Here is a 25,831-nt window from a genome sequence, read left to right as displayed (position 1 = left end):
TGGTGAACTTCCGACCGATTGTCGTCTTCGTCTCCGACGGCAAATATCGGAGATAGCCATGGACGCGTTTTCTCCATGGGCTAACTGATCGCCCTTTCTTTAGTGGGTGTCTTTTTCTAGAGCGACCCTTTCGCTTCAGAATGACAGTTAACTGAAGAGAATTTCATACCGAAGTCGAGCTTGGATCGCTGAAATCGTAGCGCTTTCACTTTTCGACAAAACAGTGGCTCAAACCAATAGAAAACTTCTGCGTCTGACCTGAGCTGCCCCGAGTGGTAACCTTAATGTGACAGCCCGCGCAGTGAAACGGTAATCGAGAGCGATTTCCACATGAAAGTATAGTTATATCTCGACTATCTTTCCCAAGCCTAAGAGAAGCGCCCTCGTGATCTCAAGTCATAGCAAAGGCATTGACTCACTTGAACGATGAGATATGGGTGATAGAGATGTGGATGACGAGCGCTTGTGCTATAACAGCATGGGTTTTTATAAACCGGTTGAGTGTTTTGAACGACGTCGATATTTCCCAGCGTGATAGGCAAATCGGCCATGCTGAGGATTGTACGCAACCCCAGTTATTGCTGATGCGCAGCATCGAAAAGCAATCACATTTGCGAGAGTGTTTTGTGGTAGAAAGGTAAGCGCTTTCGCATCAGCCAGCATTACAAGAGTCATTTGTGATGCGCGTGGGCCATGGCACGGGAGATTGGGTGCTTCCAATCCTCTTCTTGGCTTAGAAAGCCGAATCCGTTAGGCATTTTTGTAGAGTTGGTTGTCGCTTTGGGATCAGTACACCTGTGTGTTTGGAATCTGGTGAACTCCTGATCGGCTAGATTTGCCTTCAATGTCGCGTGAGATTGAGTAGAGTATATCGTAGATAAAGGCAGCTGCGATCAGAATAAAGACAATATAGAAAGGATGCATGTGTATGTCCATGCAGAATGAGATCAATAGCCAGTCTCGAAGGGCTAGTATGTTAATGAGAGCGAGATGTCAACGACTTGAAACCATGGTCGTGTCTCCCGCGTTTTTGATCCCTGCGTTCAAGCAGGCAAGTGAGGCAACTGCGTGAAGCGTTTCTTCCAAATGAGAGTCTGCATCGATGGACTGAGAGCAATAACTACACGGTCTCGAACATCGTTTTGACCAAGCTTGGGCATGCACCGAGACCGGAGCCGGAGCCCACTACATAGGAAGATGAATCTCGGTTGTTAACGAGGTATTTAAAAACCGAATGTGCGTTCGCGACGAAGTGCCGTTGCTTTATCATCGCCCGAGAATTCCAGCCACTCGCAGTAGATGTTGCACTGGCTGTTTCCTATGTTTTGAGAAATATGGTCGCAACTGACCCGTTGGATGCATCACCGTCGGCCATTGAGCTCCATAGACTTCGACGCCGGCTTCGAGCAGATTGCGGGAAGAAAGAGCAATCGAAGAAGTATGTTCCCGGCAGGGTAAGAAGAACCAAGCATTGAGACAGGAAGCGTGATATAACGGTCGCTCGCATGCGAACTCGCTTGAATATTTGAAGTAGAAGTCGCATCGTTATCCAGAACGAGTGCCAACAATTCGACATTGACCATTTGGTGCAAGGCGTTTGCTGTCGGTTTCATTGGCATAAATACCACAGTCACTGTCTTTCTTGTGTGGCTCAGAGCGAAGTGTACCCTCGATAGTGCTATCTCTTGGTGGTTCCAAGGATGTTAAGCTGCACCATCGAACTTGGGACGTATTTGAGCAGATGATTTGTTTGAGAAATCGCCTTCAGAAAGATCCATCATCCCCCCAATGATGTCGAGGTTGAAGGCAAGCTCAAGGGCTCCATATATAAGATGAATTGTAGACTCCAGCTAGAGTTGCTCAAGCAGCCGTATATGATGAGCTTCGGCTTGCTTCTCGACGATGGCTCGCATGAAGGTAAGTCTGGTTCGGACGCTTATTCGACACCGCGCCTATCGATACAATCGGCAGATGCAGCATGGAAGAAGTAACTGAACATCGTTGTATGTTACGATGAGTTATGACAGGCACCATAGCTGCTATAAAATCGGCCAGGGAATGTAGCAAGGCTCACTAACCCCCTTTTCCAAATACATGCCATGCTTGGAAGATACCACGCTTGGAAAATACCATGCTTGGAAGATTCAGCGACGCAAGAGTCGTAGCTTGGTCGTTCAATTGAAGTGGGTTCGAGGTTTCGGAGGCGGTAGGAGATTTTGGATAGCTTAGGGAATGTGCGGGTGTAGATGGGTGAAACGAAGCGTCGGAACTGTAAATTGTGAACTTGATGTTATAGGCACCATCAGATATGGCATCGCAGCTGGAACCGAAATGATCGTTATAGTCTGAAATGGCCAACTTAGCGTTGTGCCGAGACACTGGGCCAAATTGTATATAGATTGAGTCGGAGATCACAGGACCGGTGAGAGAGTGACACTGAAGTCGAGGTCACAATCGATGTTCGAAGTCGCGATCGTGCTTCCGAGTGGCAATGACACCTACTAAGCCTCCGAGTGATTCCACCACCGATGACTTCTCGCTAGTTTTCTGCTATGATGTGAGGTTAGGCCATCCTACCTCACGTCCACCAGCACCATAGGTCGGCGTGTAGAGCGAGCTTGTGACGCAGACGCACTCTGTCATGGTGCATACCAGACCTTGGGGGCCTTCTATATATAAGGTGTTATTTTCGGTTTGTTACCCTTCATCGAACTTTTCAATGACAGTCGAACATCGTTCGAGGTGTCAAACCTTTATTTTTTTCGATGGGAGCATCGTCGACATTCTTGACGGCATGTAGATCGGCAAGAGGCTTTAGCAAGTTGAGTGAGGTCAGCCTCTCATCTACCAGCTATCATCTGAAGCCGACATTTTGCGACGGAACAATGCGGTGGCAATTCTCCAAGGAATTTATGCTGTGTGATTCCAGATGGCTGTGTCCCATCAACCGACATGATGCGACAGAATGATGCGTTCTGTAGTAGTTGGCGAAGACCGCCGTCGGTCGTAATTTCCCGGTAGCATGCTCGACCCCCTTTGACTATGGGTATTTGCAAGGTGAACAGACCGATGAGCTTTCGCAGCGACCAGCTACCATTGGAAGGCGAGGTATTGCGACGGAACAATCAGGAAGCTCTCGCAGACTTCCATTGCTGTGCATTTCCTGATGGTTACGTACCACCAACCCGGAGGCCATCGTCGTAAGTTTGGCGAGAACGGTGCCTTCCGTAGTAGTTGGCGAAGACAATCGCAACAGCAGTTTTGGAGAAAGTGATACCTTGCGTCGTAGTTAGCGAAGCCTGCCGAACGCAGTTACTTGGGAAAATGCCAGAGTATTCAACCGACGCTGCATATTTGGGGCATCTGACTGTCGCAGGAAAAGTCGTCCGTTCAATCTCCTTTGCTTTGTTGATGCTTCCCAGTTCGCCAAAGCATCTTCCACATTGGAGTATATATAGGAAAATAAGGTCGCGGTTCTTCGGAACTTGGCCACGAGGTACCACCAATAAGTTTTGTCTAGAACCACGGTGCGTCTTGGTCAATAGGGTTTGCCTCAAGCATTCACACCCCTTAACTTGCCTTCTCATTACTGTGGCTTCCAATGTGCCAAGGCATCGTCCACGACGTTGGGTTCCATCGTTTGTATATATAAGAAAGTTGACTGCATACTGCAAGTCCGATGCCTTGCGTCGTAGTTCTCGAAAACGGTTGGTGGTCGTAAAGGCTTTTGCCGGAGCCATCGTTATAGCGAGAGTTAACGCCTTTAGGCTCGTAGGCGTGTTCGAAGAGATGACTCCAGCTTATATATATAATAAAGTTAGGCTTCCGAGTGATACTGACTGCGTCCTACCAGTCCGATGCCTTTCGTCTTGGTTCTCGAACCACTCCTGGTGGTGGTTTAAATATTTTTGCCGGAGCCATCAGTATTGCTAGAGTTCACGTCTTCCATTTCGCTGGTGTTTGGACGGGATCTGACTCGATCCTCAACATTCGAGAGTAATGAGAGATGTATGCTGCCAGTCTGATGCCTTTCGTCGTAGTTCTCAAAAACAGTGGAGCGTTGGCACATGCTGCAACCAGACGGTGCAGTGCAGGACTTCGGCTGGAAGTCATCGACGCTGTCATGATGCGACGAAGCAATGAAGCGACGGAACGCTGAGGCCTCGGAACGCTGAGGCAACGGAGCAATGGCAAGATGAAGCGAGAAAGCGACGAAGCAATGAAGCGACAATCGTCGCAGGCAAGTCAGGTTCTTCAGGTTCGTCTTCGCTTTACTGCGGTTCCGATTTCAGGAGAGCCACGTCAACTGATAAGTTGCGTCGAGCGAATGCTTTCAATGTGCGCAGAAAACTAATATTCCTGAAGAAAGCCGCCTCGTATAGCTTCTTGATCGCCACGAAGGTGTATCCGTCATTCAGGCACCAGTCACGACGGAAAGATATATAGAGGCAGACTGGTGTCTGCGCAGCCGCTATATAGAGGAAGCAGTTCGAACACTGAGAGGAGCGAACGAACAAGGGACAATGTCCTCCAATGTCTCTTTCTTCCGATGCCATGGAGCTGAAGCCCGAAGGTAGCTAGCTGATTGAAGCCAAGACGTGGAATCCAGTAGGCGATGAAGCGTGAGTATATAGAGCGAAGGACTGACTTGAGTTTGTTGTTTCAATGGGCTGGTTGTTCGGCTCGAAGCAGTGAGTGGAGGAAATGTGTGGCAGCGGAGTGTCGAGAGCCATATATAGGAGACCGTTCAAACGCGGCATCGACCAGCCGGCGTCCCATCGCGATTGAAGTTGCGCGGATTGCTAGGATCATTGTCGTCGCAGTCGACGAAGCCTTCTGGCGCCTCGATAGCCTCTTCATCATTCTTCCGATATATAACATAGCCCAGGGAGCCGATGAAGCAGTGCTCGATCGGTTGTGAAGTCACGAGGATGTATTACTGTGTCGTTTTCGTCCCGATCGACGAAGCCTTCTGATGTTTTGGAAGTTCCTTTGTTGTTCTTCCGCTATATAGCGTAGCCCGAAGAGTAGATGAGCTCATAATGTTGAGAGCTGGATTTGTATATATTATCGAAGTACTGGATTACTTCATGGAACCCGTAGGCCATTCGAAGGCGGCCGATGAGCTTATGGTGTCTCGATATATATGGAGAGATGGTTGGAATTATACTCGCTATTTGCGACACTGTTGCAAAGCGTCGAAGTGTTGTAGACCATTTTGGAGATGGTATCGACATGCACCGGTTGGCATACTATAGATTGTACGTGGGTGAGCTGCCAGTGGTGTTGCTGAAGACTGGGCCAGCCAATCAAGATCGAGGAGTCCCGTACATGCAATCTCCACCGAATAATAGAAGGAGTTGAGAATGGTCTCGCATCGTATATACTGTGACAGGCGCGTTGCCGTAATCAAACATGTCGGTGCAGGCCTTCTCCATGGGGCTTGGTTTCAGTATGTCATAGAAATCACAAACGGCGCTACTGATCGCCGGGGTTGGCCTTCATGGAGACGATGGAGAATGAATGTTCCGCGGAGTTGAGCAAGCCCGTCTCAGAGTTGTTGAGGCATCATGGCGTGATTCTGTTACGAGAGACAATGCAATAAGGAGTCGTAAGAGAACCACGAACGAGGCGACTTTTGGAAAAGAGGGGGACACGAGTCAGAACTGCTGCGGAGATGCAAACCGCCCGGTCGGCGCGTTGGGTGGGGGGGAAAAAAGATTAATGAAAATTAGGATAAGGATAAGGATCAGGACAAGAAATGCAAAGTCGAATAAGCATAACAGGGCGCTTTATGCATAATAATCGAGGGGATGTGGTTGGATGGCCGAGGTACGATCTGCCGGCACAGTGAGCCGATCGAGAGCTGGATCGTCGCCGAGAAGAGCTTTTTCTTTCAACGCTATCCTGTCTTGTTTCCAATAAGAATGACAGAGTGGCAGGCTACTCGACGGACTTCATCCGAGGCAAGACCGGTGACCCAAAAGGTGCTCGTATCCCCATGGTGTGCCCTGATAAAGTGGGGTTAGTTTTCCTGAGTGGCTGGAACCAGGGGCTTGTTTATGCTTACTGTGGGTTTCTCGGTGTTAGGAGCGAGAAGATGCCGTGGCAAAGAGAGGTTCCCCGGCATGCCGAAGCCGAAAAAATGCCCATGACGGTCGGGGTACTCGGAGAAGCCGGCTTATGTCAAACCCATCGTAGCCGGTGTTTCCCCGGGGGGTTTTAGAGGCATGCGAGATGAGGCGGACGTTGCTTGCTAGTCGATCTCATCCCGCCCCAAACGTGAGTGAGGCCAACTGGACAGGCCCACGTGGCACCAAAGGGAGAGACACCACAAAAGAAATATCATAATGCAAAATAATAGAAATAAGAGAAATAATAACAGAAAATGACATGGTGTGACGTATAACGGAAACATATGAAGATCGTGCCATCGGAACAGACGACTTCTTGGGCTTGGTCCCCGCTCGCTAGACTGAATCTCCGTCCCCAAAGAAGAAAGTGATCAGGTGAGGCGATGGAGGGTCCCCAAAGCAAGGAAAATTACCCCTCCTTGACAGAACTATGTGTGATCTATGGTGGAGAGAGTGAGTTAGGCGTAAGAAACAAGTAAAAAGAGTGTGGAGATTACATGAGGGGCAGTATGCGGTGTAGAAGGAAGGCAGTATACTTTGGTGGGGATGCATCATCCATAGAAGGAAGATAGACAAAAGAGTGAGGTCACACCAGAAGGAAACAGATGGAAAAAGGAAAGACTAGAAAGGAAAGAAGGAGTATCGATAGGCCACACTAGCCATCTAAGCATCAAAAAAAAATGTGATGAAGATGAAGATGATGAAGATGAAGGTGATGATGATGGTTCAAAAGAGTGTATGATGAGCTGATGAGCAGTCAGATCGATGCTTGAGACCCTGCTGAGTATGGAGAGGAGGGGAGAATGCGAAGGAGAGATTTGGAGGGAGAAGGAAGGGCCTTTTATGCCTGAGAATCATCAGTCATCAGAGCCTGGATCATCGTTCACAGTCCAGTGCCTCCGTTCACTCTATACAAGGGAATCAGGGAGGAGATCGTGGAATGAGGGCTTCAAACCGTGGAATGAGGCCCTGATCGTGGAATGAGTGCCTCACAGCGTTACGCTGAACATCAGGATTCACAAATTTTCGTGGAATGGAGGCATCTCCGCCCTGATTAGGAAGTGGAGATGGTGAACGGTCGAGGAGTGTGAACGGAGAAAAGAGTGAACGGGACGATGCGACAGATACCATTCCACGGAGTCTCTCGTAATGACCATCACACTACCAGGACAGTCCGTATTGTGTAGCAAGAAGGGGTCGGGTTATTGTTCACGTAGCATAACGCGGGCCATTGCGAGCTGTTTACCCTAGGGAACTTCCGATGGAGTCACACATAAGATACGGGAATTGTAGGACATGGAAAAGTCTAATTCTATATCTATGATGTATCCCAAACGCCTGTGTAGCTAGAACAACAATCCAAAAGGCGTCGTAGAAAGGCTGACACAAAGAATGAGCGCTCAATATAGTGTATGCATATAATCGTTCACCAGAATTCACCGCTAGAGATGCAAGAACATTGAAACCCAAAAGATGCTGAGGCTAAATATGAGAGAAATAGAAAAAAAGGAAACAAGGCGGTGTGAGAGATCATTCAGACACATCCTCATCTTGACCCGGCCACATGATGTCCTTGCGGATAACGGCCCGGATGGCGCTAACCAAGACAAAGATAAACATGATGATGACACAGAGAGACATGGCGGTGGCCACGCCCTTGACGCCTGGGCTCTCAAACATGTTGGCCAGGGTGATGGTGGCAAGGGTGAAACCCGTGTTGGGGAAGACCATGGCGAACCAGTTGAGGTGGAAACCCTTCGGCGGGGATCGGACGACAGCAACAACCGCAATGCAGAAGAACCAGAAACTCAGGGCCCAAAGGAAGATGGCCGCACTGACAGCGAGGAACAGCATGACGCGTCCGTCAATAACAGCATGGGGATCACCGACGATCTGGAAATCATCAGGCAACGCCTTAGCCATACCAACCAAAGCGAGGGCAGTAAAGGCAGGTGGGCCAACACAGATGAACATGCCAGGCCTGTGTTCGGGGGAAGGCAAGCCGACCTCCATCAGTCGTCCGATGTAGTGGGCGTACATCATGAAACTGATCGAGAAACCAAGTCCCTGGAAGGTAATGCCAGCTATGATGATAGGGATACCGTCACTGGCCGGCTGGCCGCTTCCGATAACAGACGCGATGGTACCACTAAGCATGACAGGGAAGGCAGGCAAAATCCACGAAGGCATCATGGTGTGCAACTCGTATTTATGGGTGGCAAAGACAAAAGAGTACTGACCGACGGCGGTGATCATGGTACAGCCACAGTAGATCCAGAAGAGGACTTGGAGACACTTGGTAAATTTCTCGTTCGCGTCATCACCGAAGCACTTGTACAATCCAGTGATCATGGTTGCAATGGAAAGCCAGAAGGTCGGGAAGAAGAGACCTTCACGGTCATGACCGAGAGACTCCCACATATTCTTATGCAGGATGAATCTGATGGCCATGAGAGAAGTGACGATGACGAAGAATGCAAGGTTGAGACAGTAGACTACCCGGGCAATGTCCTTCAAGCCCTTGAAGTCATGAGGCTGGTTGACAATAAGGAGGGCCAACCCGCCGCAGCTCATGGTCAAGGTGTACCAGGCCCAGGTAAAATGGCGTAAACGTTCGCGGATCCCCACTGGACCTGGCTTCTCGAATGTATGGTTGACGCCTATTTCGGCTTCGTGATTGACAGATATTCCGGAATCATGGTTGGCATGTTTCTTGGTCTCATGGTGGAAGGTTTCCAGATCCGAACCAGACGAGCCAGGGAGGCTCGTTTCAACGTTCATAGTGCTGATCGACTATGGTCTATACGGTGATGTATAAGATATGAGGTGAAGGAATAAAAGATAGAGATAGAGAGAAGAGGTGTGAAGCAATGTAACCGATGGGGAGCAACAGCCACCGGCTTCCCTGCTCGTGAACCGTAGGAGGATATCAAGAAGTAGATAATGTCTGGTTCAAGTGCCTCGAAAGGAATGAGCCAGCCTTTTAACCAGGGAGGGGTGACCAGGCCTTAGCAAGCTGAGCGGACCCGTACTACTATTGTACACCGGGGGCCCACAGCGAAACAGCACGGGAAAACGTTTTGGGATACGGAGAACTGAATTGATAATTGTGGAGTGGATATGGAAAAAAAATTTCTGGTAAGACAGAGTGTTTGCTCAGGTAATGCAATGGCTTCTGGAAGAACCAATTGTTTCACGAGCTCGACTACCAGCGATGCATTGCACCTCCAACAGGACATTCCACAGGTCATATAAAACTACGCATCAACCCCTATGCTTTGGGGCTACAGTAAGGCAGTGCTTCTTGGGCTGCCAGAAAGATCGACCTTCAAGTGTCAACGCAGCATGGCCAAGAGCATAACAGCCGACCTGCAGGGGCATGGCAATATTGGTTGGCTCACCAGGCGAAGAACATCACAGTCTAGACTTCAGATAATCAGCATCGCGGGGCCCAATATCTAGGCGTATGTAATATCCCTCTTAGGTCAGGAGGATTAGGAAGCATAACAAAGGGGGGGCCATCATATTGCCAAGGCGGACAGGGATCCACGGGCACTCAGTCGAAGCATCATAGGAGGCGAAGGTTGAACATGATGGCTAGGGGAGCTGATGGTTCATGATCCTCAACCTTCCAGAGACTCTCTTCCGCCAAGCCATGCGAGGTTATGGTTCTGCATCAGTGGGTCGGTATGCATAGACAACGTCAACTGGCAGGCAAGCCAGTTCTGGGTAGAAGAATTGATGGTATGCGCCACGCACTGTGTTATTATTATCACAGAATTTTACCCGTTTTGAAGGGTTGGGGTCCGGAAATTCCCCGAGCGCGCGGACGTGACCATTGCCAGCATTTGTCACCGCAGAATCGCTGCCACATCAGGGACCACAGGTCTGAATCGGCCAAGAGACCTGTATAACTTCGTCTCAATTTTGAACTGCTGGTGGTGATTCTGAGTTTGATGAGGTTGCTATCGGGGAAAAAAAACTGAATTTTTGAGGTTTTGATTTTTTGCCCCTGGATCCATCCCGAAACCTTTTCGGCCCATTGTGAGAGTTACGACATGGGCCGCGACGGAGCGGCAAAAGGAGTGGCCAAACGGGAGGCAGTCGATGCTAAGCCCTGTTCGGACCGAGGATTAGGCACGGGAGACAGAGCCAGGGAGGTACGAGACGAGAAACAGCAGCAGTAGCAGGAGCAGGAGCAGTAGCAGGAGAACCAGAGATAGTACACTTACTCAGTCGGGAGGCAGTCCCAAAGACAAGGTTGGAGCTGGGAAAGTGGAACTCGATGGACGCCATCCGGGCCAATCAAGCGGGCAAACAAGTTGTAGTGCGCATCCAGGAATCTTCAACGTGCGCTGATTTCTCCAACCTGTTTCGCTCCCCAGACGAGCGATGGCCAAGAGGGGGATCGACAACGCACCATGGCATCTCCGCTGCCAAGTAGAGGTGGCTATAAAATGCCCAGAATATGGGAGAGGGAAGCGAGCAGGAAGGTTTTGCCAATACTATTAAGACTGCGGATGTGATTCTTGGGAAGAACTAAAGACGACCGCAACCCAAAGAATGCGATGGAGAGGGGGGAGGATCGGAAGTGGGCCCTGATCCATGCGGGTGACCCATGGATGGCAACAATGTAAAAAACCGGCCCATATACGCATAAACTGAGATCACCGGTGAGGGCAAAAACTGAGCCATTCGCGATGGGGGGGACAGACAGACAATTGGGAAGGAGAGGAAATGAAGTTTGTGGGAGAGTGAAATTTGGGCGGCGGAGGAAGACGGAAAAGCCTCAGAGGAAATCCTGGCTGGGCATCCTTGGCACGACTTTCCTCCGGAACGTTTACAAGATGGACCAGATAATCCAGACAGTCCAGATAGTCCAGATAGATTAGACGGTTAGAGATAGAACTGATCTTCTTCTTCCTCCTTCCCAAACTCAATCCCGATCCTCCCTTCCGTCTCTTGGATGCTCTTGGCCGGATCGCCGCCAAGCATGGCTCAGCCATTTATCAAGATACCTTAGACTCGATAGATCGTTGATGAGACTATCTCGGCGTTCTTGTCCGCTGGCGATCCCCTTCTTGTCGCCTAATCCTCGAGTCGTGATTCCATACTGTGACTGACGCCCTTATCTCCTCGCCTACTTCCTGGTCCTCCGGAGGTCCCTGGGAAATGTGATTGCCTACAATCTGCCAAGCCAGTGGCGATGCACTTCCTCATTTACCCCCTGGAGTGACGAGAGATGGAGCGCGAGTTTGATGGCCGCTATCTACTAGGATTCCGTCAAGGCGACGACATCGGCTGCAGATGGTGTCCAACGCCCAGCTCTTCACGGCAACCCGGTCGGCTTCTGGACCCCTGCAGATGGACTATGGCCTGCAGTGACACGGCTTGAATTAGAAAAACCTAATCCATTTCATAATAGGGAAAGTAAGACGAACGCTGTCCTCTGCAAGACACAGGTCAAATCTTAGGCAGACGAAGAATCTGGAACTCGCTTCGCGCGGCTTGGATCATCATGCAGAAACGCTAAACATGCACATGCAACCTGTCCCAAGACAATAAAATACGCTATCAGGATACCTCATTGCGACGCAAACTCAAGACGCATTTGTTATTACGCATCCACGATGGAGCCAGGGTAAATCATAGCAAATAATCATTCAACATCATATACACAAAAGGAAATTCGTTGTTGGCAGTGGGAACGATGAGCGCACAAATTTTGAAACAGACTCCATACACTTATCATTCATCCCTTACGCCAGGTCATGCATCTCATGCCATCTGTCGTGCGTTGTTTCTTCTGTGGGTCGTGCGTATCTGGATATACATGTAGGGAGGATGGACTGGAGTTTTTTGAAAGAATCGTATCGAGGAAAAGAAAAGGGGAAACGAGTGGAGAGATCAGACGCAATGGAAAGGGCATTCACATCATCATCCGATACACCAGGTCCGAAGCAAGCTCGGTGGTGGTGTCCAACAAGGCACGGAAGCCCCGCGCTGAAGGCTTCAATGGCTTGCTCGACGGATCTACTGGCGGAGAGTAGGCCGCCAAATCGCGCACCTTGCAGGCAGCAAAGTGCACGACCAGCTTCCGTAGCTCGTTATCCCGCAGCTGTGTCGCGGACGTGGGGGTGATCGGCTCCAGGCGAGTAGTCTTGGTGTACGTGTAATGCAGGAGATCAAGGACCTTTCTGGCCTTGGTGGTGTTGAGGCTATGCTGCTCCTCGTCCTCGTTCTCGATGCTCGATTCCGCGAATCCCAGGTACAGCAGGTCGCGATGGAGCTTGCGAAGACAGAGCTGGGCCAGCGCAGGGATCAGGTATCGGGTTGCAAAGACGTACAGCTTGGCATGGAAGACCAGGTATGGCAGCTCAAACGGGGACCGGGCAGACATGACACTTGGAGGCCTCGTCACGGAGCAAGAGCGGGGGTCGACGTAGTCGATGGCTGAGAACTCATCCCAGAGACTGGTTCCTTTTTCATTCATCCGGGAGTACTGCTGCCTGGCGAAAGAGGTGTCGATCATCGGACCCGTCTGTCGTCTGGTCGTGGCCCCCGGGTGCTCTTTGGACTCTTCACTCTCCTTCTGCTGTGTCTCTTCCTTCTGTTCATTGTTGTCCTGTTTGCCAGGAACGTCTGCCCCATCTTCTGGAGGCGTAGGCGCAGGGTGCTCCCAGCTTTCGGTAGGCGATGATGTCGCTACCGCAGTATCAGCTGGCTCCGCAGCAGGAGGTGCCTCTACGGTCTCAGGAGCTGGGGTGGCATCCTCAGACACTGCGTTGGCTTCAGAAGAAGGATTGGCGGCTTCCTCTTCCGGCTTCGAGTTCTGGGGAGGTGGCGTGGATGGAGGAGTCAGGTTGGGCGCGGCCTCCTCTGCAGCACCTCCCTTCTTCTTTTTCTTGTCCTTCTTGTTCTTTTTACCTTTCTTTCCCTTGGATGTATCATCCCCAATGGCGTCCCATCCATCGCCATCATTCTGCTCTGCAGCGGGGGTGGGAGGAGGCTGCTCGCTTGCCTCTTTCGTCGCAGGTGCTGGTTCTTGGGTTGGCTCATCATCAGCAATGGCACACTCCCAGTCATCATCCTTGCCCGGGAAACTGTGCTCCACTACAGCGGGCCTGTGCTCTTCGTCCGGACGACTCCACCCATCATCGAGAGACTTTTCGTGGTCGTCCCCATGGGGTTGGTCGACCGGTCGACCAGGGGGTGTCGGGGCCCGCGGAGGAATGGCTGCTGGGCTGGAAGGATCGTTGGAGAAGACACCGCGAAAGGGATTGTCCACGGCCTGTTCCTCACGGTCCTCTTCGCGCGACCCCGGGGGTGGCACACGGTAGTCGCCGGTATAGGCGTACTCGCAGAAGGCGACGAAAGTTTCGACATCATACTCTTCCAGAACAGCGATATGGTGCTTCGACTCGCGGGTCTCCCCACTGTTCATGAGATGGTCGAGTGGCTGGGAGACATGACGGGCGAGGCCGGACTGGATGGTAAGCTTGGTGTGGTTGGGGCCGACCAGAAAAGTAAATGGCGGTGAATGGACGATGCTGTATCCATCCAGAGCGTGGTCAGTGGCAGCACTGTGGTGGTTGGCATGAAGCAGAGATAGGAAAAAAATATTCAATCGCAGAGCCGGACAAAACGGAGTGAGTCATTCGAGAGAAATCGCAATGGCTAGAATTCCAATTCTGGTCACGATTGAAGGTCTGCACTCACCTACTAAAGTCCCGATCAGACTCCATTGGCGAAATCTGTTGCATTCCTTGCGACTACAACGAGAATTGACTGGAAAGCAGAAAAAAGCGCCGACAGGCAGACGGACTCAGATTGTGATTAATATATGCGATCCTCCAATACTCCTGACTGTCCGCGCCGAGCTCTCCACTCATACATGCGCCCTGAAATTTTTCCCCTCCGGGTGTCTAGTCCCTACGCCAAAGCAGCTATAGGCGCAGGAGCCGACCAACTGGGTCAAGGCAGTCTGCTACGTGTGCATCGCTAACGGGTTTCGGAGTGGGTTGACCGCCAGCTTCTGCGATGCCAGCCAACGGCCCGTTCAGTTCGTCTTATCGCGACCACCAGGTGATGCATGGGCGTCGCTAGCCAGAGATCAGCGTAGTCGGACTGGCTGAACCTTATAGCGATATTCCCTAACCCTGGGTGTAGCATATGTATCCTGCACGCGCTGCAGTAGAGGGGAGTCGATAGATTGGTGATGGGAAAATGCCCGTTGATCCTCGTGCCCAACCAGACGCTCGCCCTCAATACTACAACATCTCACACGAGACAGATTCTGCTCTTCAGCGGCAATGAAACCAACCATAGGAGTCACGGGATGGCTGGGATGGTTCGCATTCCCCACTAACGAGGCCAATCCTTGCCCATGTGCGGGCATTGGTGTTGTACTGCTGGTTCCAGTCATGTTGTTGCCCGATGGGAAGCCTTTTCCCTCCCAGCCTCTTAGGGACCCAACGGCGGTCAGCTCATTGGCGTAGAACTTCAATTTCGGTAGTGGGGGTGGTTGGAGTGCATGGTCAAGTGACTATTTTTGTCTTTTCTTATTAATTGAAAGGACTCCATAAGTCTGTAGTTGGCAGGTTCAGTTAATAGTATCCAAGTGTGATCAAGATAGTAGTAGTATTGTTAAAGTTCTTAAGACGCTGGATGTGCGGATGCGTGCCCTAATTCGCAAAACCGCAAACTTCCGATAGTACTTTACAGCATCAAAATATATACTTATTGAAACTGGTTTCAAGTCATTCAACCAATAAAGGTATACTCCGTATGGAAATAACTCTATAAAAAGATCACAACTGTGGACCCTCGCGGAAATTTATCCACCACGGACTATATCAGTACAATCAGTAGTTAACTAGTCCCTTGCTGAAGTGACAGCTAAAGACTCCACTGACAGCACGCCGACCACGAGAGGAACTATATTATAGCTGCTTAACAACTCACAACATATGACTGACTACGATGATGTCCAATTATCATTATAGTAATAATCTACAGCATTACAGCAATATTTTTTTTTCTCCCATTGATGGTAGTTTAGTAACTCATAGTTTATGTATAAAGATAGTAGTTGTTCAAGAGCGGAAAAGTCCAATTGTTTCCTCATTCTATCGTCAAACCTCTATAAGATCATAAAGATATGAGTGGTATCTCTATACATATAACCAATATCATACAATCTATCCCCTATCCCAAAGACCATGATTCAATCAATGAACCAACCTAATCTCCCTATTCCCCGGCTCCCACTCCCTCAACCCCTCCCCAACACTATACCAAAACCTCAACCTGACACACTCCCTCCTCGCCAACTCAATATCTCCTTTATCAAACGCCTCACCAAGAACCCTCACACACTCCTCCACCCTCCCCTGATTCTCCACCTTCAACTCATTAATTTTCTCCTCCGCAGCCGCAGCATCCTCCCCAGAATCCGTCACCTCCTCAATCGTCTCCTGCACCTCCATCACCTCCATCAACGTCTCCGCATCCAGCGCATGCTTCGACGCCCCGTCCTCCGCCGTGACATCTATCCCGTGCATCTCACGCAGGAGATACTGCGCCCGTTGCAGCGGGTCCAGCAGCGTGCGGTATGCTTCGTTGATGCGCGCGGATAATGCCTCCGCTTGCTGCTTCTGTGGGCCCTGCGGGTATTTGTCCGGGTGGATGAGGGATTGCCAGCGGAGGAACTCGCGGCGGAGGTCGGCCGTTGGGATGCTGAAGGGTGAGGACGGGGGTGGGCCTGCGGGCAGGGTTTGTTTGAAGATCGTGTAGTGGTTTGTTATGTCTGGGGTTGTTTGGGTGTCGTTGGGAGGTGTTGTAGTAGTTGTGGAGGCGAGGCGGAAGGTATTGATTGTTGTTGTTGTTGGTGGTGATGATGGCGATGATAGTAGAGATGAAGGATGCTGCTGCTGTAGGGAGGATGTGCGGGGGGATGCGCGGGCTTGAAGGACGCCTGTGCGGGCAAACCGCGATGCAAGACGGCTGTTTCGTAGCATTGTGTGCTTTACACAGGTAGCTGCGAGGTGTATGGGTTTCGTTGAATTTGGTAGTTGTTGGAAAGAAGATGCTCGGACTCGGAGATGACGGTTGTGATGGATTGTCGGATTTGCCTCGGATTTGCCTGGGCGGTGTGAGGTAATTTCCGGCAGAATGGAGTGGCGGTTGTAGATAGGTCATGTGACTATGATGTTATGTGATTCACCGCTTTCTATTTGAGATTAGGAGACGACTAGGTATCGTAAAGCTAGGCTGGATGACGAACAGCCTAGTGAAGAAGAAATAGTGATGATAGGAAGTATATTCCCTGTATGTCTGAGGTTGTGAATCGTATGCTAGTCGACAGTGCAGAGTTACTTCATCTTCACCGCTGTACCCGCTTACGAAGGACTCCGCAAAGTGCAATTCATGGGCAGTCATTATCACTTGATTCTTCTATAGTACATGTACATCATTCAATCCCCCAGAGCTTCACCGTTCGGTCATGTCCGCAGCTGGCAATCCACTGCGCATCGGCGCTGATGTCTGTGCTGAGGACATTGCCCGCATGTCCACTCAACGTCTTCACCAACGACCAGTCATCTGCGCTAAAGATATTCACGTTCTTGTCGAAGCCACTGCTCACGAAGAAGGTGCCCGACTTCTTCGGCTGCACAGGCGCAGGAGCTTCATCCGTTGGCGTGGCCCCGTCAACATCCATGCGGCCCTCCGCAGAGGGAAGAAATGAGTCCGACTCCGCGCCCTTATACCAACGGAGATCAGACACCACGCTCTTATGCGCTCCAATGCCACCGCTATTCCGAACTTGACGCAAGTCCCAGCACTTGACCCAACCATCGCCCGAACCGGACAACACTCGATAGCCATCCACGCCCCAATCCATACCGAAGATTTCCCGAATATGCCCCTCCAGAATCATGACCGTGCGGCCCGTCCGGAGATCCCAAATTCGTCCGATACTGTCCAATCCGCCACTCGCCAGGAGCGAGCCGTCGTTGTTGAATGCGACTGTGTAGACCTCACGGGAATGACCTTCTTGCAACAAGAGCTCGGCCGTAGTTTCCACGTCCCACAGCCGCCAGGTGGTATCGTAAGAAGCGGAGGCAACATATCGACCCGATGGGTGGAACTCGGTCCGGCAGACACGGCCGCTGTGGCCAGACAGCGTCGCCAAGGGCTGGTCCTTGTCTAGAGACCACAAACGAACATTTCCTTCACCTCCTCCCGACACTAGATTCACCGTCGACTCCGAAACATTCGATGTAGGCAACGTAGCTCCGGGGAACCATGAAAGCCCACCGACTCGATCATTATGTGCCTGGAGTGACAGCTTCTCTTCAAGGTTGGGCACTGTAAGCAAGCGGATGCCACCGCCCCAGTTACCGGTCGCGATAGTTTGCCCGTCGGGGGAGAACCGACAGATACTGACAGGGCGGTCGCCCGCAATCTGGGACCCGTACAGATCGAAGTTATGTAGCTTTTCCTTGATCGCCTTTCGATGCTTGATATGCGTCCGTAGAGGTATTGTCGATTCCTCTCTCAGTCGGGCCACGCGCGCCTTTGCGCGAGGTAGCGAGAAACGCGCAATGTCCTTCCGGGCTTGCAAGAGCTCATTGGTGCCCTCCGTATAGAATTCCTCCTGCTGCTCTGCCTCCTCTTCAGCTTCGTCCCCTTCGCCCATAGCCTCCATCATCTCAACATCGCCCTCTGCCGCCGCCGCTTCTTGTCGTTCTGCCAGATCGGTCAACAATTCCCGTAGTCGGTCTCTCCGGTCTGCAGGGCCTTCTCCAAACAGTGTAATCGGTTCGCCCAGTTCGCGTAGTCGTGCGCGCACCCGGCCATCATCCGTCGGAACCGCCATGGCTGCGGCTCTTCGCTTCCTTTCAAACTGTGACAAGATGGCTGACGCTCTTTCGGGCGGAATGCCCGCCGCGGCGGAGGGGAGGTCATAATTGCGGTCGACGGCTAAACAGATTGAAAATAAGTAACTGATACGGTATATATGACATAGCGACGTAGGATCTCGGTAGAGGCGCAATACTTACGGATGTTCGCCAAGTCAATGCCCATGTCCGTGTCCTGGAACCGACGTCAGAATATGCATAGTCAACAGAGGATTCCCCCGGCGCTTTTCTATCCAAGCACCAGGAGAAAACAGATGAAGGGAAAAAACAATCGCTCACCTCAGCTTCCTCCACGTACGCCTGTCTCGACGGGTGCATCATGATGGGCGCAGAGAGTGGGGGGTGCGCAGATACTCCGACAGTTTAGATCCGACAAGAACGGTCACAGATGATTTGTTTGAGTGGGATCGGATATTGACACGGTTATCCAAAAGATATCCGTCCAGCGCGCAAGTCAGAAGAGAAGCTGGGACAGTAGGAGGATTGGTGTTGGAATGGAAGATGAAGGAGTGAAAGACAAGCGGAGGCCGAAAAGCAGCAAAACGGCGGCACTTTTGCTTTCCTTCTGGATTTCTTCTGGCAGCCCGAAAAAGGCGGCATCCACCTTTCGATCGCACCACCCTCGCCTCTCGTGGCTGTCTATCCTCTCTTTGCTCTGTTCTGGCTGTTTGCCTTGCACGGTGACACTAGCACGCACGATGACGACCACGCCTTTAACTTCTACTACCCAACCCAGCGGTGTGCTGATTCGGTGAGTTTTAAGTCCGTGGTTGTACTCTGAGCTGCTCCGCGCCCGGAATATCTACGACTCTTCTAATTCTCCCATATGCCATTCGGCATCCCCTCTACCTTCCTACGTCAATTCCTCCTTCCTTTCTCTAATCAGAAAAGCAACCGGCAACTAATCACCGATCAGCTTAGACAATTCCCCGATCTGCTTATCCGAGAATCCTCGCCCTCCTCGATGCTCGCGGAGGCGGTCGATGACGCCAGGCGGTCGGGAGTCCCGTTCGGCCCAGCAACCTGAAATTTCCAGCCTGGATCGCTTCGTCTCTCTCCTTCGCCTGGCCTCACATAATCCCCGAACTTTTCTGATCAGCCGGCCTTCTCTGGCCCTGTCGTGACCTCTCCACTCTTTCAATTCCTCGGCGGCTGTCTGGCTCGCCATTTCGCATGCTCCCCCGGCGTCCCTGCTCCATCCCGACCAACTTCCTGTTCCTGCTGGCACAGACAGGATTTCAAGGTGACGATCCGGTCCTTCGCTGATGATCGCACTGGCTTCTTCCGGTAGAGCCTGCAGTGCAGCCTGCAGTAGCCTACACACCGTTGTTAGGGACGGCTTCTTGGCCTCTGTCTCGGCTCCGAAATCCTCTGGTCTCCGATACCCCCTCGTCTCCTCCCTCGCCTCAACATCTCGTTCCCCGCGATTCTCCCGCCGTGCCTTTCATTCCACGTCGCCATTAGACTCGGCGACTTCGCGAATCTCATATCGAGTGGCTGCGTCCTCATCCGGCAAAGGCCGCCGGTTCCATCCGGCCAAAAACACCTACAATTTCACCCCCGACGTCCACGAAGCCATTGGGGTCGCAACAGACACAGAGAACAAGGCGCTCCGGCGACAGAGGAGGCCTGACAGTGGTGAAGATGCGTTCTTCGTGAGCAGAGTCGGAAGTAAGGACTCTGGCGCAGTAGCCTTTGCAGTCGCCGACGGTGTGGGTGGCTGGGCCGAGTCGCGCGTCGATCCAGCAGACTTCTCGCATGCGCTATGTGGCTACATGGCTCAATCGGCCATATCCTGGGAGTCGCCCGTCGAAGAACTACGGGCGAAGAACCTTCTCCAGACTGGATACGATCAAGTCGTAGCAGATGAGACAATCCGAGCCGGAGGCAGTACCGCGTCAGTCGGCGTGGCATATCCAGACGGACGAATCGAGCTGGCCAACTTGGGCGACTCGGGCTCGGTCCTCCTTCGCCTTGCGGCGGTCCACCATTACACCGTCCCGCAAACCCACGGCTTCAATACTCCGTACCAACTCAGCATCATTCCGCCGCGCATGCGCGCTCAAGCGTCCATATTCGGCGGTGCCTTCCTCGAGGACTTCCCGCGCGATGCGGCCGTCACCAACCTCCACATGCAACACGGCGATGTCCTCATTCTAGCCACTGACGGTGTTTTCGACAACCTCAACAACCAAGATATGCTCAAGCTCGTCACGAGTCGCATGGTTCTCACGGGCGCCTGGACTGCCGACCCCGACGCTGGCATCCGTCCTTCGGAGGATCTCAAACAATTAACCAGCCCAGAGGGCTTGTCCTCTTTGCTTCCTACGCCACCATCCTCACCCTCCTCCGACCCCGACTCCCCGAAATCATCCTCCCCCAGCACGCGCCAGCAGACATACACACTCCAATCCCTCATTGCCGCCACGATCGCCGGCGAGGCCAAATTGGCCAGCATGGACATGCGTCGTGACGGACCTTTCGCCAAGGAAGCCCAACGCTACTATCCAGGCGACTGGTACCGCGGCGGGAAAGTCGACGATATCAGTGTGATCGCCGTAGTTGCCGTGGACGAGGGATACTCAGGGTGATGAGAGATCTTTCTGAGAAAGCGAGGCTTCTCAGCTTCCAGTATAATATTTTTTTTTCTCTTTCTCTTCCTCTTGACTTTTAATTCATAAACGATCTCCATGCACATGCCCATGCATGCACTTTCATGCCGATACCTATACCTATACCTCTTCTATACCTATACTTCTGTTTGGACTACGTCATTTATATATTTACACACAGGGGCACGCTGTTGTACCTTTCCTTTCCCATTTTTTCCCCCCTTCAACTCATTAGGTATCTCTTTTCTTTTCCTTATTGGTATTGGATAGGGTTATTTGTATTGGTAAAATCAGGTAGAGACGGCAAGCAACATATAGAATATTTCTGATAGACTTGACAAACTTATACTTCCATCTGAACTGTGTAACTACATAGAAAAAGATAAAAGAATTTACCATGAACTTAGATCATTACATGCAGTGGCTTCCTTAATTGAACATCAAATAGAGAACTACGGATACTATCCTGTCTTTAAATAATACTGTAGCTACAACTTGCGTCCTACTTACTTGACCTATTTTCGAATCGCACCGCAACATACTGAATAGTACTACTAGATACTTCACTACGAACGAAAGATAGTAAAAGCTCGGAGATATAAATCCTTAGATACTAGATAAATAAATCGAGAAAACAACAACTCCTCAACCCGCATCCACCACATAAATACTACTCAGCAGGATAGCACAAGCGGGTAAATTAAAAGAAAATGGGACAATAACAGGAACAGAAAGGAGCATAATAAGCATGAGTATACAATTTCGATCATCCTTCGCGAGCTGACAGAAAAGAACAAGCAACAAGCAACAACAGTACCTGGTAATTAAGCATCGATAAATAAATTGATAGATGATATAACCCCCCTTTTCAAGATCGAGGAAAATAGAGTGGGGATGTTTTGGGTTAGAGTGGGGTTATAAGGGTTGAGGTAAGGTGAGGTGATTCGAAAGGACAGAGTCTTCTTGCTCGTCAATTCCTACTCCTTGAAATCGGGCATACTGGGTATGGTTCTTGGAATGGGGGTGGTGGTCATTTTGAGGAGGGTAAGGAGAATTGGGGTCATCTGGCGTACTTGGTTCTTTTTCTCACTTCCATCTGATAAAAAGAACATCTCTTTGTCCAATTCCACTATCAAGAAGATGGACATGGATGGATGTACAGATGGTAGTAGAGGTAAAGGAAGCAATGGTGAGCTTTCCATGATAAAAAGGTAAGGTGTTCAACGACGCTTGCATGTATTTGACCTTTTCCAGCTTCGTGAATTGATTCCAAGAGTAAGGAAGAAAAGGGGGATTTGGTTGGATTGGATAGTAAGAAAAAGAAGAAACAAGACGACGCAGAGAGGAGTCACAACACAGGCCTATAAACTTGAAGGCAAGTAAACAAAACGCCACAATCAATGTGGGTGGTAACAACGGCAAGCAACTTCCATCAGCATCACCTTTATGCTGCCGTTTCCACTGGCTTCTCTTCTGTCTTCTCAGCATCAGCCTTTTCCTCCGTTGCCTTGTCCTCGGTTGGCTTCTCCTCCGCTGTCTTCTCTGTCGTAGCCTCTTCGGTCTTGGGAGCTTCCTTCTCAGTCTCCTCCGTAGCCGGCTCAGGGGCTTGTGGCTTCTCTGCTGCATCAGCATCAGGCATGGGCTCATCCTGCGGCTCCGCAGTGTCAGCCTTGCTCTCCTTGGTATCATCCTCCTTCTCGTTCTCGGTGTCACCCTTAGCGGGCGTCTCGACGCTGCTCTCCTTGTGGACACCGTTGGCCTTGGGCTTGTCCTCCTTCTCCTTGTCATCCGAGGGTCCGGTGGCGTCCGCATCCAGCAGGTTCTTCCACTTGGACAGAATGCTCATCGCACGTGCCCGGAATTGGAATTCCTCGTCGCGAGGGATGGAGCTGAGCTTGACGATCATCTTCAAGACCTTGTTGATCTTCGTGGCACGGATAATCGAGACTTCAAGATCGGTGTGCTTTTCAAGTTTGCCGAAGAAGTTGTCCATGTGATTCATTTCTTCCTCCTTGGGGGGTTGGTCGCGAGAGATGAATCCCTTTTGGAGCTTGTGACGTATGAAGAGAACTGTTCATTGTTAGCACATCAACACGTTCGTAGGCATAAGCCATCAAGTCGGGTTCACACATACTCTCTTTCTCCTTCTTGTCCTTGGCTTCCTCCTGAGTCATCTTCTTCTCGGGCTCCTTGGATTCGGCGCGAGACTCCTCTCCATCGTCACTGGCAGCAGCCTTAGCGGCCTTCTTGCTGCTTGCGGTCTGCTTACCCTTGGAAGCAGGGGCCTTCTTTCCAGATTCACTGGCCGGAGTCTTGGGGGTAGTCAACTTCAATTTCGTGGTGGTTTTGGGAGTCTTCGCAGGCTAGACGGGAAAAAAGTCAGCTCCAAAATCTCATCCGAGTGCAGCAAGACGGCTCTCTCCTACCTTCTCATCGCTCTGGGCCTCAGAGTCGTTGTCCTTCTTGCGCTTCTTGGTGCTCTTGGACTTCTTCGTGTCCTCATCGGCATCGTCCATGTCGACATCGTCATCGACTACCTCCATGCTCTTGCGCTTGTTTTTCTTGGCCTCCCTCTCTGCCTTGGCGGCGGCCTTGGCAGCTGCCTGGGCCTCCCTCTCTTCGATCTCCTGCTCCAGAGCACGCTGGTGATCTGCCAGCAGGTCCTTGAAGTGCTGAAGGTCATGGCCCTCAGCACCCACAGCATACGCAGCCAAGAGGGTTTTCGACTTGCCCTTCTCCGACACCTCCTTGCAGCCAGCAGCATCGATAGGGGTCAGATCGGTGTTGGGGATCCACGCGCTATGCCCTTCGTTAGCCAACAGGATGTCGCAAGCTTCTTTCGAGCTCAATGTAATGCTACTCACAATTCATTCGTCTCAAAGAACATAACGGGGAAGGTCCGCTCGTGAGCGCGTTTGCCACCATCGGCGTAGTCCTCCCTGTAGGTTCCGTCGGGGCGCTGAGCCGTCACGGGACGCGTGTTCAATAGAGTCTGAGGAAGCATTTCCTCGTCGCAGATGATGGAGGGCCATGGGGGGAAACTTCTGAGACGCGCCAGGTAGTACTCGCCGGGCTGTGCGTTCAAATGTGTGGTACGGATCTGGGACTTCTTTCTGCTCAGCTTAGACTTGTGCTCGGGCACGGTGCCAGTCGATTTCCGCTTCGCGGCGCCAGACTTCTTAGCGGATGCGGGTGTTCCGTTGGCCTCCGATGCTGGTGCGGCTTCGGGCTCTGCAGGCGCGGCCGCACTCTCCTCGGGCTTCTTCGCGTCGGCAGACTCAGCGGGTGCGCTCGATTCCTCGGCCTCTGCTGAGGCGGGCTCTTTCTTCTCCTCTTCAGTGGCAGTTTCGGTCGCTGGTAAGCACGCGGCAGAGAGATTAGCGAGCGCCACTAGGCATGGCTCACACCCCGGTAGACATGGCCGCGACGAGAGGATAGGAAGTGGTGTTGGGGGGTAGCTTACCAGATGGCTTGTCCTCAGGACCATTGGTCTGCTGCTCTTCCTTCTCCTTGGAAGGCTCTTGCGCAGACTCAGCAGCAGCGGGCTGAGCATCAGCGGGAGCGCGTTCGACGGACGGCTCACCAGCGTCGGGGGCGGGCGCCGAGGCAGCAGGGGTATCCTCGGCCATGATGCGCAATCGGAAGTCGGAATTTAATCAGGAGGGGGGAGGGAATGGAAGGAGGATGCGAAGGAGAAGAGGATAAGCGAAGCCTTCTGATGAGATCAAGGTTGGGTGGGGGGAAGGTTCAAGGGGATGGGTAATGCGGTGGAAGGAGGAGGAGGAGAGTGAGAGAGAGAGAGTTGAGAGCGAGCGAGCGAGAGGTGGTGGTGGAGAAGGTCGCGACGCCGGGAGGCGGGAAGTCGACAACGCGTAGCACTTCTTGGGGTGGGAAAGCAAAGCGGCGCTGCGCCCAGTCCGTAAATGACGCAAACGCTTCAACGACAAAGAGACAAATTGATAACACTCAACCACCACGACTGGTCTCAACAAGTAACACTGGCTTCCTGGAGCTGTCCCCAAAAACCCTTGTATTAGCGACTGGGCAGGAGGGGGATCCTATCACGGCAGACCGCTGTGTCGTGTCTCGGAGCGCTTGTGGCAACTGTAAGACAGAGCTTCCAATAGGGGAGTCGTTGCTGAGAATCGTGGCGTTTCTCCCAGACGTAGAATCGATGGATGAATCCGATCCGGTCCCGTCAATAACACTGCGATGCAGGGACGCCTGTGGTGATGGATTGATGATGAGGGTGATGCTGCCAATGGACCGTGACGCGAAAACTCCCCGGCGATTGACGATCCTCCAACAGCCGGAAACGCGAAGTCGCTGCTGCTGCTGCTCAACAACAAAATCGAGCTTTCAAAAGCAGGAAAGAAACGGCCAAGGGGCTATTCAGAAGCTGGCGACAGTAGAATCGTAGTGATGGACACCCACGAATGGTCGCAAGTTTACTCGTCCGGTTGGATCACCGAGACAGCGAGTATCACGGACAATTCAAGAGACGTATGAGACCTTGATTGGAGTTGACAAGTACTTCTCGTTGAGACACAACCTGTTCAAGGCTTTAGTATCTTCTTTGCCAAAAAAAATTATACGAATCGCAGACTCACCTGGAGCTAGCAGTCCAGTCGCGCACCGCCGAATCCGATCAACTAGTTGAAGATGTTTGAGGAACACCAGAAACCCCGCGGTCGCAAGGATCTGCAAGATTCGGACCAGGAGGTGAAAGCAGGTGAGCAAGCAAGTATGCCGGAACCAAATCTCACCCGGAATCGATACTGGGACTTGGAGAGGGTAGAGTCGATGGGTGAAGAGTAAGTAGGGGTGATGATGAGAAAGCGTCTCTAGTTGTTTGGTCGGGGAACAAGGCAACAAGAGGGAAAGACGGATGGTGACGCCAGGAGAAGAGTTCCCTCGCTGGCTGCCAAACCAGCCATCCTAAATCTATCCCCAGTACAACACTCAACTCCCTTTTCCCCCACTTCCGCATCGATTCTACAAGGCCTATTCGGAGATTCTTGCTCGTTCTATTGACTCCGTGCGATAAATGGGCGGGACAATGAGCCTAGCAAGTTGTTCCCCATCTACAACACCAGCCCGGCATGGTCGAGTCAGTACCACCCAAGTAACACTGACAACTGATACCTAGTTTATCCCCTCA

At 51.6% G+C, this 25,831-nt stretch overlaps 8 protein-coding genes across 8 annotated transcripts; 3 read left to right on the top strand and 5 right to left on the bottom strand.

The window, feature by feature from the left end:
- Nucleotides 1-406: 406 nt before the first annotated feature.
- On the bottom strand, nucleotides 407-1,581 carry BDQ94DRAFT_152772 (uncharacterized protein). The gene has a single exon (XM_026768037.1). The coding sequence runs from the start codon at nucleotides 1,574-1,576 to the stop codon at nucleotides 1,319-1,321; it is 258 nt and encodes an 85-aa protein (XP_026621228.1). The 5' UTR covers nucleotides 1,577-1,581; the 3' UTR covers nucleotides 407-1,318.
- A 4,330-nt stretch (nucleotides 1,582-5,911) lies between these two features.
- BDQ94DRAFT_152770 (uncharacterized protein) lies at nucleotides 5,912-6,381 on the top strand. The gene is made up of 2 exons (XM_026768036.1): nucleotides 5,912-6,011; nucleotides 6,071-6,381. The coding sequence occupies exons 1-2, from the start codon at nucleotides 5,928-5,930 to the stop codon at nucleotides 6,224-6,226; spliced, it is 240 nt and encodes a 79-aa protein (XP_026621227.1). The 5' UTR covers nucleotides 5,912-5,927; the 3' UTR covers nucleotides 6,227-6,381.
- BDQ94DRAFT_152766 (uncharacterized protein) lies at nucleotides 6,382-7,401 on the top strand. Its single transcript, XM_026768035.1, has one exon. The coding sequence runs from the start codon at nucleotides 6,900-6,902 to the stop codon at nucleotides 7,116-7,118; it is 219 nt and encodes a 72-aa protein (XP_026621226.1). The 5' UTR covers nucleotides 6,382-6,899; the 3' UTR covers nucleotides 7,119-7,401.
- On the bottom strand, nucleotides 7,385-9,127 carry BDQ94DRAFT_152765 (tellurite-resistance/dicarboxylate transporter family protein). Its single transcript, XM_026768034.1, has one exon. It carries the CDS (start codon nucleotides 8,913-8,915, stop codon nucleotides 7,665-7,667), a length of 1,251 nt encoding a protein of 416 aa, XP_026621225.1. The 5' UTR covers nucleotides 8,916-9,127; the 3' UTR covers nucleotides 7,385-7,664.
- Nucleotides 9,128-11,881: 2,754 nt separating this feature from the next.
- Nucleotides 11,882-16,153, bottom strand: BDQ94DRAFT_183740 (HSCB C-terminal oligomerization domain-containing protein; the record flags this gene model as incomplete). Its single annotated transcript, XM_026774484.1, has 2 exons — nucleotides 11,882-13,717; nucleotides 15,378-16,153. The coding sequence occupies 2 exons, from the start codon at nucleotides 16,151-16,153 to the stop codon at nucleotides 12,064-12,066; spliced, it is 2,430 nt and encodes an 809-aa protein (XP_026621224.1). The 3' UTR covers nucleotides 11,882-12,063.
- A 411-nt stretch (nucleotides 16,154-16,564) lies between these two features.
- BDQ94DRAFT_152754 (putative pre-mRNA splicing factor) lies at nucleotides 16,565-18,622 on the bottom strand. Its single transcript, XM_026768033.1, has 3 exons — nucleotides 18,338-18,622; nucleotides 18,200-18,233; nucleotides 16,565-18,119 (listed from the first exon to the last, which is right to left on the bottom strand). The coding sequence occupies exons 1-3, from the start codon at nucleotides 18,377-18,379 to the stop codon at nucleotides 16,606-16,608; spliced, it is 1,590 nt and encodes a 529-aa protein (XP_026621223.1). The 5' UTR covers nucleotides 18,380-18,622; the 3' UTR covers nucleotides 16,565-16,605.
- A 191-nt stretch (nucleotides 18,623-18,813) lies between these two features.
- Nucleotides 18,814-21,009, top strand: ppmA (type 2C protein phosphatase PTC7). The gene has a single exon (XM_026768032.1). It carries the CDS (start codon nucleotides 19,324-19,326, stop codon nucleotides 20,647-20,649), a length of 1,326 nt encoding a protein of 441 aa, XP_026621222.1. The 5' UTR covers nucleotides 18,814-19,323; the 3' UTR covers nucleotides 20,650-21,009.
- A 984-nt stretch (nucleotides 21,010-21,993) lies between these two features.
- Nucleotides 21,994-24,422, bottom strand: BDQ94DRAFT_102230 (PWWP domain protein). The gene is made up of 5 exons (XM_026763363.1): nucleotides 24,134-24,422; nucleotides 23,535-24,024; nucleotides 23,097-23,469; nucleotides 22,805-23,033; nucleotides 21,994-22,740 (listed from the first exon to the last, which is right to left on the bottom strand). The coding sequence occupies exons 1-5, from the start codon at nucleotides 24,297-24,299 to the stop codon at nucleotides 22,115-22,117; spliced, it is 1,884 nt and encodes a 627-aa protein (XP_026621221.1). The 5' UTR covers nucleotides 24,300-24,422; the 3' UTR covers nucleotides 21,994-22,114.
- Nucleotides 24,423-25,831: the final 1,409 nt, after the last annotated feature.

This window comes from Aspergillus welwitschiae (genome assembly GCF_003344945.1).
Source record: "Aspergillus welwitschiae strain CBS 139.54b unplaced genomic scaffold BDQ94scaffold_48, whole genome shotgun sequence".
NCBI lineage: Eukaryota > Fungi > Ascomycota > Eurotiomycetes > Eurotiales > Aspergillaceae > Aspergillus > Aspergillus welwitschiae.
This window is presented reverse-complemented; position numbering and strand designations above follow the sequence as displayed.